At 40.9% G+C, this 13,769-nt stretch overlaps 1 protein-coding gene across 10 annotated transcripts in view; it reads right to left on the bottom strand.

Annotated features, from left to right (window-relative positions):
* Positions 1-13,769, bottom strand: part of CAMSAP1 (calmodulin regulated spectrin associated protein 1) — a 44,596-nt gene that overhangs the window by 29,979 nt on the left and 848 nt on the right. For 7 of the 10 annotated variants that reach the window (XM_083721593.1, XM_083721586.1, XM_083721590.1 and 4 more), the window contains one exon: positions 11,709-11,871. In XM_083721593.1, the coding sequence (XP_083577719.1) occupies positions 11,709-11,871 (163 nt within the window). Of the gene's footprint in view, positions 1-11,708; positions 11,872-12,549; positions 13,186-13,612; positions 13,721-13,769 lie in introns of those variants that run through there. The other 3 variants (XM_083721589.1, XM_083721584.1, XM_083721587.1) reach the window with 3 other exon arrangements.

Here is a 13,769-nt window from a genome sequence, read left to right as displayed (position 1 = left end):
GCCACAAGATTGCCTTTTAAAACCAATCTATTTTCAGCCAAGAAGTACTGTATTTTTCGCCCTATAGGACGCACTGTCCCATAAGTCGCACCTAGTTTTTTTTGGGGGGGGAAATAAAGGGGGGAATTATTTCCCCCCCAGACGTGGGGCTTGGGCGGGGGAAGCCCAAGCTTCCCCCGACCCCAGCCCCCAGAACAAGCAACTCTCTGCAAGCCGCGGGAGCCCAGCACCGGGCTCCCGCGCCTTGCGGAGAGCTGCGCGATGCCTGGGCGCGCTGAGCTCAGCGCGCCCAGGCTTCGGCATGCAGGCAACTCTCCGCAAGCTGTGGGAGCCCGGCGCGGACATCTGCGTGAAGCCTGGAGAGCGAGAGGGGTCGGTGCGCACTGACCCCTCTCGCTCTCCAGGCTTCAGCGAAAGCCTGCATTCGCCCCATAGGACGCACACACATTTCCCCTTCATTTTTTGGTCCTATGGGGTGAAAAATACAGTATATATTCTAGTTTTCAGATATCTGTAGAGCACATTTTGTCTTCATGCTAATTCTTTATTGCTACCAACAATGTTAAAAGCCTAATAAACCTTTGAAGAGTGAAGTGTTATCAGGTCCAATTCATTGTTTGAGCAGAACCAAGTAAAGCAAACTGAATTGACCTGATTTAGAAAGACAACAAAGGAACTCCATTTGTATTCAAGATTAAATTCTCTTTCCCCTTTAATATATGTAGAATGATAATCCAACTGGTATAAAATAAGGATCAAAAGTCCTACATATCACAGTTTCTAAAAACAAACAATCCTCCTGTGCTACCAAAACATATACCGTATTTTTCGCTCTATACGACGCACTTTTCCCCCTCCAAAAATGAAGGGGAAATGTGCGTGCGTCCTATGGAGCGAATGCAGGCTCCTTGGCTACAGCGATAGCGATGTGAAGCCTCCAAAGCACAGAGGGAGCTCTTCCTCCGCGCTCCGGAGGCTTCGCGTTGCTTTCGCTGAAGCCTGGAGAGTGAGAGGGGTTAGGGTTAGCGACCTCTCTCGCTCTCCAGGCTTCAGGGATAGCCGCCTGAAACCTTCGGAGCGCACCATGAGTTTCTGCTGCGTTCCGGAGGCTTCAGGTTCCTTTCGCTGAAGCCGGCAGAGTCTTGCTCTCCCAGCTTCAGCAAAAGGAACCCGAAGCCTGCGGAGCACAGCGGGAACTCGCGCTGCGCTCCAAAGGCTTCAGGAATCTTTGACGCTGGTGGTGGGGGAAAGCAGCGCTTCCCCCCACCGCCAGCCCCACAAGCTCTGGGGGCAGCGGGAAGGCGGCGCACCACCTCTGCGCTGCTCCCCGACCTGGTCTTTGAGGCTGGCGGTGGGGGAAGCAGCGCTTCCCCCCACCACCAGCCCCACAAGCTCGGGGGCAGCACAGCTGAACGCACAGAACGCACTTGAATGCACCTTGTTTTAGAGGGGGAGTACAAGAAAAATAAATTCTCCCCCTCTTTGCGCAGCATCCCTTCAGCGAAGCAGCAGGAGAAATGGAAGGGGCTCCGTTTCTCCTGCCACTTCGCTGAAGGGGCGCTGAGCAGAGAGCGGGAGAATTTGTTTTTCTTGTTCTCCCCCTCTAAAACAAGGTGCGCCCTATGGTCCGGTGCGCCCTATAGAGCGAAAAATATGATATTTATTGTATCTTTGTTTATATGACAGCATTCAACATACTGCAAGCCTTCTATATACTGTTAGCCTTTTTTATGTTATCAAAGTCCCAATGAAGTCAGAACCTAGATATAATATATTAATAAGTAGAAGAAAAGCAGTCTACAGAGAGCAGCTATCAACTGGGTGCAACTCTTTTTTATATTTCCAATTTTTTTCATAAAACAAAATCTCATCTCCTGCCAAGAATCCAAAACACTAGATTGCGCAGACAAGTGTTACAAGGAATACAACTGTAATTAGAAGAGGCTTCCAATAAGCACTGTAGTCCGTGTGCCCTAAAATCTACTTCTTACTTTAAACTTCTTGTTGTTCGCATTCATCTGTGTTGAAACAATGGAGTGCACCCAAGCCTCTGTGTTAGCAGCACCTAAGTGACCTCTCCAGGGTGCACATACCTGGACATTGTATATGGAACTCCTGGGCTGCCCAGCCCTCAGCCTCACTGATGTGGTTCAAAAAAAAGAGAGAACACCACGTTTGGTGCCAGCCTAGCTTCAGGAATTGCTGGAAGGAGGCATTCAAGGTGCCATCCAACCTTCTTAGGGACTGCACTTCAGATTTGTGTAGGTTTTACTTCTTACTGTTTCTTCTCTTGAAGATATCCTGCAATACAGCAGTGGTTTAGGATCCCAGTTTTCCTTCTCCTAGATGGGCTACCTTCACAGGTTGAAGAGCCCCATCTGCCCCTCACTTCCCTCTACAGCACATGCAGAAACAGCCTTGATAACCATTGGACCCACTATTGCTCTCATCTCCTCAGTCCACTGGAACCTGTCCCTAACTCACTCATCGGCTACTCTCACCTGGTTTAGCTAGCCGGTTGAAGTGATTCCCGGAGTGTGTCTGCTGTCACATGCTGACAGCTTCTAGGAGCCACAAGTGAGAGCTTAGTACAGGGTGGGGACCAAGATGAACAAACTACCCCAGAAAGAACATGACATGTCTTCCGCCATAGATATCCCTTCCTCTAACATCCCCTATACCCCATGCACACTTTAAACTAGACCATGTGAAAACCAAGGAGCTGAGACTCAGAACATATGGTTTAAATAAAGTCCCAACCTGAAGCTTCACTAACTCAGATTTCCACAAACACTTCTACTCTCATTTTCTGAAGTAGCCAACCAGGATAATGGAGCCAAAAACTGCAATCTTATACACTTATATGTGAGTTAGGTCTATTTCCTCAATGAGGCTCTAAGCAAACAGGCATATCTTGTTTAAAAAGAAATACTTGTGATAAATATCATGTGAGCAATATCACTAGCTGAAATAAGATGCAGCCAATGTGTGGCTTTCCAGAAGCTGTTGGGACTGAAAAAATAAAATTATACCTGACCATTAGCTATGCAGACAGTGGCTAGTGGGACCTGGAGTCTATTAACATCTAGAGCAGCCTTTCTCACCCTTGGGTCCCTAGATGTTGTCAGACTACAACTCCTAGCTAGCATGGCCAGTGGTAGTGGATGATGGGAGTTGTATTTCAATAATACCTGGGGACCAAAGGTTGAGAAAGGCTGATCTAGAGAATTAACATGTTGGCACAAAGAGATACAGTATAGGCAGCAACCGTTTTAGGCATGTCTGATATGTGTGTGACCATAAACATGTGCATTGCGCCAAAACTGGAATTGAGGTGAAAAGGTCACAAAAAGGGGCAGAACAGGACAGTGGTAGAGTGGGGTGTTTCAAATACACATAATTTCACTTAAATGCATGGTGCCTCGGAACATAACCCCCACATAAATTGGGAGTTGCCTGTACTTACTGCACTGAAAGATACTTAGAGTGTAACAATTATTAGGGTTTTGCCATGAGGCTTTTTTAAAAAAACCGTACCATATTAAGCAGAAATGTAGTAAGAAATAGGGGGAAGCAACATAGCAGTTAGGAGCAATAAATGAAGTACTTAAAGTTGGATAAACATAGATTTTGCATTTAATTTATTATTTTTTGTAACCTCAGGTTATACACAACAGGGATACACAGCAACATGTGGTGTTAGCCTCATTCTATTATCCATTTTAAAATTTGTACCTTATCCACCAGCTCTATATCCAAGTGAAATTGTTCTCAGTGCATCTGCACAAGAGAGACTACAGCAAAGTTCACTTTTGCAATTGAGGGGTGGGGAGGTTTATTGGGTTGTTCTTGTTTTTATTTTGATTATGTATTTTGTGGTTTTATATTATGATTTTATCCTGTGAACCGCCCTGACACCTGTGAGTATAGGATGGTATACAAATTTAATAAATAACAACAACAATTTCAGGGGATCATCAGTGATCCCCTGGTTTGCTTCTCCAACTTTCTGTCCTTTCCCCGGCTTTGCTTTCCTTCTGCAGAATATCTACATTTCCTGCACTAGAAAGCACAGTATAACATTCCTAAACATCCAAGCGCATCATAATTTAAAAAAAAATACTGGCCAGCATGATGTCATTCAGATCAAGTAAGTAGTTCTCATAAAAGCAGCCAAAGGCCAAGCATCATTTCTGCCTTCATCACATAGTTCAACAGTGTGATACAGCAGCAAAAAATAAATTAATGCTATTCTAGGCTACATCAACAGAAGTCCAAATCAAGGGAAGTAATAGTACCGCTATTCTGCCTTGGTCAGACCACACATGGAGTACTGTGTCCAATTCTGGGCACAACAATTTAAGAAGTATGTTGACAAGCTGAATTGTGTGCAGAGGTGGCCAACCAAGATGATCAAAGGTCTGGAGACCAAGGCTTATGAGGAATGGTTGTAGGAGTTGGCTATATTCAGCCAAGAGAAGAGGAGACTGAGAGGAGATATGATAGCCATCTTCAAATATCCTAAGGGCTGTGATATGCAAGATGGAGCAAACTCAGGGTGGATAAAAATCAATGATTTATTTTTTAAAAAACAGATTTTTTAAAAAATAAATAATTTGGATTTTAAAAATAAAATGCTTTTGGAGGGAAAGTATTTCTAAAGATAGTTTTTTATAAGTGGCCGTGGTACCTCAGGTTAAGTACTTAATTCGTTCCGGAGGTCCGTTCTTAACCTGAAACTGTTCTTAACCTGAAGCACCACTTTAGCTAATGGGGCCTCCTGCTGCTGCTGTGCTGCGGGAACACGATTTCTGTTCTCATCCTGAAGCAAAATTCTTAACCCAAGGTACTATTTCTGGGTTAGTAGAGTCTGTAACCTGTAACCCCCCATCCCCCCCAAAAAACCTGAAGCGTACCACTGTACATTATAGTCCAAAGGCTATTCATCAGGAAATAAGGATTTGTTTTCAGTTTTTCATGTGTGCTTAAAATATATATTTTTTTGAAAAATTGTTTAACCATATCAGTTAACAAACATGGATACATATGCTATAATGTTATTGTTTTAGTTAAATAAATTGTTTAAATTATTATTAAGGAAATTATTATTTTTCTTCTTCTAATAAAGTACATCAGAAAACTTGTCCAAATATAAACAGTTAACTTATTAAGCTAATTAATTAATTAACTAATTAATTTCATAATTATTCTTCTGCTCTAGAGGATAGGACCCAAATCAAGGGCTTCAAGTTACAAGAAAGAAGATTCTGACTAAACATCAGGAAGAACATTCTAACTGTAAGGGCTGTTTGACAGTGAAACAAATTCCCTTGGGAGGTGGTGAACTCTCCTTCTTTGAGATTTTTAAGCAGAGGTTGGATGATCATCTACCATGGGTGCCTTAGTTGAGATTTCTGCATTGTAAGGGGTTGAACTAGATACCTTTGGGGTCTCTTCCAACTCTACAATTCTGTGATTCTATAATTTATTAGAAGGGATCAACCTAAACTAAACGAAACTAAACTTAAGCCTCACATTTTAGTTGAGATATAGAACTAAAGTGTTTCAGGTGCTTTCAAAGAGTACAATATTGTCCAGTGGTTCTCCGTTGACGAACATTTTGGTTTTCGAACGCTGTTAACCCGGAAGTAAATGCTTCAGTTTTCGAACATGCCTCAGAAGTTGAACATGCCACATGGCTTCTGCTGAGTGCAAGATCCTGAGGCCTAACTGTTGGCTATTGAGTTTTCTGTTTTCGAACGTTTAAGAACTCGAACAGTCTTCCAGAACAGATTACATTCGAAAACCGAGGTACCACTTTACTGATTTTGGGGGGTGGGGCTCTTATATACTACCTATTGCAATGAAAAGCTCCTTCTAAAATGCCTTACAAATTTGGAATTTTATAAGAAGTTGCACGAGACTATGCTGGAATATCTGGACTATGACAACATCATTATGATGGGAGATACGAATGGGGTCGTATCAACTAATATGGATAAGTCACAAAGTCAAAATGTCACGAAAGATGGCAGACTACCAAAGACCTTTTTTGAAATGACAGACAATATGGACTGGATTGACATCTGGAGAACGAAGAACCCCTTGGGAAAAGAAGGAACATTCTTCTCTGAAGCCCAGCTGACTTGGACAAGAATCGACCAAATTTGGATAACTAGAGGTCTGGCACCCAAGGTCAGGAAAGTGGAAATCTGCCCAAAGACCTGCTCCGACCATAATGCACTGAAAATGGACATGACATTATTACCAACCAGTTCCTTTAGATGGAAGATGAATGACAATTTGTTTAGAGATCAGGAGACCATTAAGAAGGCCCAAAAAGTTTTGAAGGACTACTTCGAGATAAACATGAACACTATGGTGGAAAAAAGAATTATCTGGGACGCAAGCAAAGCCGTGATGAGGGGGTTTTTGATACAACAGAATGCTGTAAAGAAAAGAATACAAAATGAGAGGAAAGATAAGATCTTGGAGAAAATTAAAGAGTTAGAGAAGAAGTTAAGATCAAATCCGAAGTCACAGCCAATTCTGAGAGAAATTAAACTCCATCAGGCACAATATTCTAAACTGATGAACCAGGAAATAGAGTGGAAGATTAAATTAATGAAACAAAAAACTTTTGAATCGGCAAACAAATGTGGGAAACTGCTGGCCTGGCAGTTGAAGAAGAGTTAAATATAGTCACAAACCTGGAAATTGAAGGAAGAAACATTCAGAACCCCGTGGAGATTAGAAGGTGTTTTCAGAAATATTTCAAAAAATTATACATTCAAGGGCCGCAGGATGAGGTTGAGATTAAACAATTTTTGGAAAAAAATGGACTTAAAAAACTGTCACAAGAAAATAGATCACTCCTGAACAGCAAAATAACACGACAAGAGATCGAACAAGCCATTCAGAACATGAAATTGGGCAAATCTCCAGGGCCAGACGGCCTGACCTCCAAGTATTATAAGACATTAAGGACTATTTGATACAACCATTGATGGAGGTCAGTAATGAAATTATGGAGGGAAAGAAGGCACCGGAATCGTGGAAGGAAGCTTTTATCACATTGATACCAAAATTAGAAACTGAAAAGACACAACTGAAGAACTATCGTCCCATCTCCCTTTTAAATGTGGATTACAAAATATTTGCTGATGTTTTGGCAAGCAGACTTAAAAGAGTTTTAAATGAAGTAATTCATAAAGATCAGGCAGGCTTTCTCCCAGGTAGACACATGTTTGCTAACACAAGGAACATTATTGATATTTTAGAACTTTTGCAAACAGACATAAATACAAAAGCAGTGTTAATTTTTATAGACGCGGAGAAGGCATTTGATAATATCTCTTGGAAATTTATGAAGGGAAATCTAAAAGAAATGGGAGCGGGACGGGGTTTTGAGAATGGGATTGATGCAATATACTCAGAACAGAAGGCAAAACTGATAGTTAACTATGTGGTTACAGAAGAGTTTAAAATTGAAAAAGGTACACGACAAGGCTGCCCGATTTCCCCTCTGTTATTTATTTCGGTTCTGGAGGTGCTCTTGAATATGATCAGAGGGGACCGGTTGGTGCAAGGGATTCAGGTCGGAGCGAAACAATATAAACTTAAAGCTTTTGCAGATGACCTAGTTTTGACTCTGCAGGAGCCAGAATCTAGTACGAAAAGAGTATTACAACTGATTCAAGACTTTGGTCGGGTGGAGGGATTTAAACTAAATAAACAGAAAACTAAGGTGCTGGGAAAAAATTTGACAGATACAGAGTCAGAACGGTTTCAGAGAGAAACAGAATTAACTATGGTAAAAAAAGTAAAGTACCTAGGGCTAAACATAACAGCAAAAAATCTGAGTCTATTTAAGGATAATTATAAAAAATGTTGGTCTGAAATTAAGAGAGACTTGGACAGTTGGACAAAATTGAAGCTTTCTTTGTTAGGCCGAATTGCTGCTATTAAGATGAATGTATTGCCAAAGATGTTGTTTTTGTTTCAAACATTGCAAATTGTGGACAAGACGGAGTGCTTTCGGAAGTGGCAGAGAGATATTTCTAAATTTGTCTGGCAGGGCAAAAAGCCCAGAATTAAGTTTAAGATATTAACTGATGCGAAAGAAAGAGGGGGCTTTGCCCTGCCAGACTTAAAGCTGTACTATGAAGCCGCAGCTTTCTGCTGGCTAAAAGACTGGCTACTTCTCGAAGACACTGATGTATTGGATCTGGAAGGTTTTAACAATGCTTTTGGTTGGCATGCATACTTATGGTATGACAAAGTTAAGATCAATAAGGCCTTTAAGAACCATATTGTCAGGAAAGCAGTATTTAATGTCTGGACAAAATACAAAGACTTATTGGAAAATAAAACTCCGAGGTGGCTTTCCCCTCTGGAAGCTAAGGCCCAAAAAAGACCCAATATGGAGGCCAAATGGCCAAAATATTGGGAAATATTAGAAAAAGATGGAGACAATTGGAAATTGCAGAGTTTGGAGAAAATGAAGGATAAAGTGTGAGACTGGTTACATTACGCTCAGATTAAAGAAGTTTTTAAAAATGACAAAAAGTTAGGGTTCCAGGTGGAGAAATCAAAGTTGGAAACAGAATTGTTAGAACCAAAGACTAAGGTACTATCAAGAATGTATAACTTGCTGTTAAAATGGAACACACAAGACGAAATGGTTAAATCTGCTATGATAAAGTGGGCACAGGATATTGGGCATAACATTATGTTTGAGGACTGGGAAAGGTTGTGGACCACTGGGCTGAACTTCACTGCATGTAATGCGTTGAAGGAAAATGTAATGAAAATGATATACAGATGGTACATGACCCCAGTTAAACTTGCCAAAATATACCATTTGTCTGATAATAAATGTTGGAAATGTAAAGGAAATGAAGGAACATTCTTTCACCTCTGGTGGACTTGCCCTTCTGGGAAATGATATATAATGAGTTGAAAAAGATATTTAAGTATACCTTCACTAAGAAACCAGAGGCTTTCCTCCTGGGTATTGTCGGCCAGAAGGTGTTAAAGAAGGACCGAACATTTTTTATGTATGCAACAACGGCAGCAAGGATACTCATCGCTAAGAATTGGAAAACACAAGATCTACCCACACTGGAAGAGTGGCAGATGCAGCTGATGGACTATATGCAATTGGCGGAGATGACTGGCAGAATCCGAGACCTGGGAGAAGAAAGGATTGAAGAAGATTGGAAGAAATTTAAGATTTATTTACAAAAATATTGTAATTTGGTTGAATGTTAAGAAGGATGCTTGATCATAAATAATTGGCCACCACTAAACTAGACTGGAATTTGATGATAAGTGAGATTTAGGAAAACATAAACCTTTCGGAGAATTGCTAGACTATACTTAAATGAGTGGATATAAGATTGTAAAAAAGATGATAATTTGCTTGAAAAAAACTTTTTAACGATGTAAGTGGGAGCAGGAGACGTGAGGAAGTCCAAACAAGTTATGAAATTTTGTTATGATATAAGTAATGTTGTTTATTATCTATGTATTTCTTTTATAAAAAAAACCTTAATAAATATTTTTTTTAAAAATGCCTTACAAATTTAAATATTAGTAATGCAAAGCAGTTTAAGCTGCAATAAGAGAGAACCAGTCAAAACAACTTAAAACTCCATAAAACTTAACTAAAATAGAAACATCACCATTATCAAGACACAGGTCAATTTTATCTCCCAAAAGACAGCAGAAATGTTTTCGTTTTGTCAGATATACTAAAAGCTTCAGCAGAATAGGCCTCTCTTGAGGTGCTCCACAGAAAAGGCACCACGAAAGAGAAGGTTCAGCTTCAAGGGAAATGATAAAACTGGCTTCAAATACTTAAGGAAACTGAAGTAAGGCCTCACCTGAAGATGACATTGCATACAAATGAAGTTTGTACAGAATGAGGCACTTACGAAGACCTTTAGCACTGGTCAAGTTTTACATATTTCCATCTCCTTCCTTTCACCCCCACTAAGTGCTAATGCCCTTTGCGACACAGAACAACTGTGCTCTCCAGCATAAGCAGAACCCATGCCTTACAAATAAATTAGATGAGATGGAGCATATATGAAATTAAATGAATATGCCTTGAATACAATTGACATTTTTGACAAGTAAGCATATATGAAATCAGATGAATATGCCTTGTATACAATTGACATTTTTGACAGGTATGCTCATTTTGAGGCAATACTTTATTACTACCAGGTATTCTGAGAAGCAATCCAAGTCATTTAAGGACTTGAAGGACTGGAAGGCTTCTCATTTGTATTAGAGGATAACACTGAAATTTAAAGATATTAACCGGCTTATGGCTGGTTTCATATGCAAAACACAGGAATATTAGCCTAATCTCTATACTTGTTTACAGAATTAGTATACTTTTTTAAAGGTGAGGAAATCAATTAAGGGAATCTGACATTAATATTGAAGCCAAGTATGGATATGTCTAGAACTTGCCATCACACATGACTGCCCAAGCCTAGTTCCCATGGAGGTTTTAAACAAACACAGGCCATGCAACAAACTTGCTCTACACAAAGTAGACCAGTTAGTGGCTGCACTTATTTTTACCAAAATAAGCTAATTCAAAAACCCACAAAAATGAAATAGTAGATATTTACCTTAGTGTCCAGTTATAAATTTTAAACTGCAGTTACAGCTTGTGTTATGATATGACTTTGCTGCTTATTGAAATTATAGTATACTTTCATAAACAGAAGAAGTGAACCAAAAACTTGCACAAAGCTCCTAATTTTGCTGTGCCACATGAACAATCGTCCCCATTCTAAACGCTGAAAACAAACCAAAGCCATGTGATTGCAGGAATACAGTGTATTACTTAGCACTAACACAACACAAGCTAATGTTAATCCATTAAGCATATTAGAGTTTGGCAAATTAGTCAGATTAACAGTGCTATCTAATTTTCTACATGTTACATTTTGTTTCAGTTAAAAGTATAATACCGATATGAAGCCAAAATCCTGGCACAAATGACAAAAACCAAGAACTCAAAGTAGACGAAGCAAAATCTACTTTAATACAACACACTGGATGGCAATAGTGCTTCAGAAGACCATAGAAATAAAACTAAAGTTTCAAACAAGATTTTTTTTCTATCCCATCTATTTATATTCATTACCCACAATATTATGCAAAGAAATGAATGCTGCCTCACTGCTATGTTCTAGAATACAGCAGCCTTGGTTAAAAAATAGATGAGTGAAATATCTACAATATGATACAGAAGCCACAAGATTCTTATTCTCTATTGAGCTATGCTCCATAAAAAGGTAGCAGCAAGGATCTACAGGATTGCCAGAATGAATCACACAATAATAAGGATTTAAGGGCCTTCAAGAGCTCAGCCTTTGTAGGTCTAGGTTCTGTGTGAGAGAGCACTATTTCATGAAACAAAAACAAAAACACAGTTATATGCACTTCTACAAACCATTCACAATGAGGAAAAGGGATGTACACTGACAAGGTTCCTAGCAAGCACTTATTAATATCCTGGGATCTAAAAACATGGGAATAGGGCAAGCAGGCAAATCGGTTTGGCACATGATTGATATGTAAAACACAGATCATTTCAAATCCATTTAACAGCTGAGAGAGCAAGACAGGGGGAAAGCAAAAGGGGAGAGATAAAAGAATAATCACTCAATGGGGATTTTTACCTATTCCATAGGCTTTAGCACAGATCCATTGTAGATTAGCAGCTATTTTTGCTCGAGCTGAATCATAGAGCTCCAACGGAACGATCTCAGCTGCACTATCTGCTAGAGCATCCATTTTTCTTCTGGTGCTATCCCCACCAGCACAAACATCAACATCCGCCATCTGAAACAAAAATAAAAGAAACCCAGTCTAGCACTCATACACATAATAGGCTCATATGTACAGTAGCAAGTACAAATTCTGTAGTCCCAGAAGCACTGGAGGTTTTTTATTGCTATGGTTTGCTCTGCAATTACAGTAAATCTCAGTCTGAATTCTTTCCCCCTTCTAATATTCATTTGATGCTGCATATATATATATATATATATATATGAGAGAGAGAACATGCTAAAGCTACTCTTTCAGCCCTACAATATGAAAGGGAACATACAAATCACACTTGTAGTCATAGTCTTGCTCCAGACACCTCTCCAGCATGTTAACAGCCTAACAATACAGACAGGTACCAGGCAAATTGCTGGAAGCAAAAACCTATTCTCATATGATTTCTCTAACAATTGAAATGAAGGAGGCACAGCAGGGAATGAAGGCAACAGAAGGCAGATGGCCTAGGGTTTCCCATTCTTGTCATAGCCTCATCTCTTTCCTTCATCCTACTCCTAAGAAGGATGATCGGTTAGCTGAGATGAACAGAAGCACCAGACACCCTGGAGGCAAGAGGATAAAGGGAGAGGGCAGAACAGAAAGGTCCTTCCACCAACATCTTCCTTACCCTTCCTCACCAGCACACTCTGGCACATGGCAGGGCCAAGGTAGCAAACAAAAGGTGCCTCAGCCTACCTTTTCCAGGCAGAGTGCTGCTCCCCAACAAAGACAACAAAGGACATCCCTTCAGCACCGTCTTCCTCATCTGTCACATCTTCCTTTTTGCTGTCTCACCCGCCTCTCCCTTTTCCAAATACCTCCCTAGCTTTTTTCAGTTGCCTTCAGTTCTTCTCCCACTCTACCCAGTAACTATATGTGTGTGTAGGAGTATTAAACCCAGTGCTGCCTATTGCCTTAACCTCTTCCCAATACATTTCCACATCTCCCTTAGTAGCCCATAAACTTCTGTTCCCCCTGCTTCTGCTCCAGTTCTCACCCCATAATGTCACTTTCACCTCCCTGCACAAAAACACACACCAAGATTCTTAACAGCCCAGTCTCTTTTCACAGCAGACACTGCCTTACACATATCCATGAACCTGACACCATCAGACAATTCATTTTTGTAATAAATAGCATGGACAATAAACACAGCACAATATGACATTAATGGTGATTAAGACAGCAACACTACTGTTTAATATCCTACCCTTTCCTATATTAAGATTACTCCCTTCCACCATGTACTGCAATACTGGCCTCAACCTTTTCCTCATCCTCTTCACAGCCCATCTCTCCTGATCTTCCAGTTTCTGCCCCTCAACACACCCAGTCCTTGCCCAAACTTCCCACACTTACATCTCAATCTACTGCCTCTCCCACTGTAGCTCCTATTAGTCTACCACACCCCCCACACAATAATCAACCCCCCATTGGCCCACCCCGTCCCTCAAACAGCCTCCTGCTGTCCAAGCCACTGTCACTCAACGCCTGCTACTCTTATCATACTGTAGATTTGTTGTTGTTGTTATTATTATTATTATTGATAAAACACCCACAGACACCCAATCCTGATCCCCCAACCTATACTTTTCTACGATTTCCCCATGACCTGTTACTTCCACGCACAAATAACCAGACCCCCACCCCACCCGAGCTCCTCTCCCCCAAATTCCCACCCGTCACAACACGGCAATAAGACCCATGGCTGTCTCCCATGCGCACAACAACCGGGCAAACCCCCAGGCCCAAGCTTTACCTCTACCCACAAGCTCCTCTGCCGCCCGCTCCCAGATACCCCACAACTCTTCATAACCACAAGCAACGTAACCAGATTTCTCCCCTCCTCCTCCCCGCCCAACCCCCACCCTGCCCAAAAAAAACATGAAAAGATCCTGGCCCGCCCACCCCACACA

This window comes from Podarcis gaigeae, assembly GCF_964106915.1.
Source record: "Podarcis gaigeae genome assembly, chromosome: Z".
In the NCBI taxonomy this organism is placed as follows: Eukaryota; Metazoa; Chordata; class Lepidosauria; order Squamata; family Lacertidae; genus Podarcis; species Podarcis gaigeae.
This window is presented reverse-complemented; position numbering and strand designations above follow the sequence as displayed.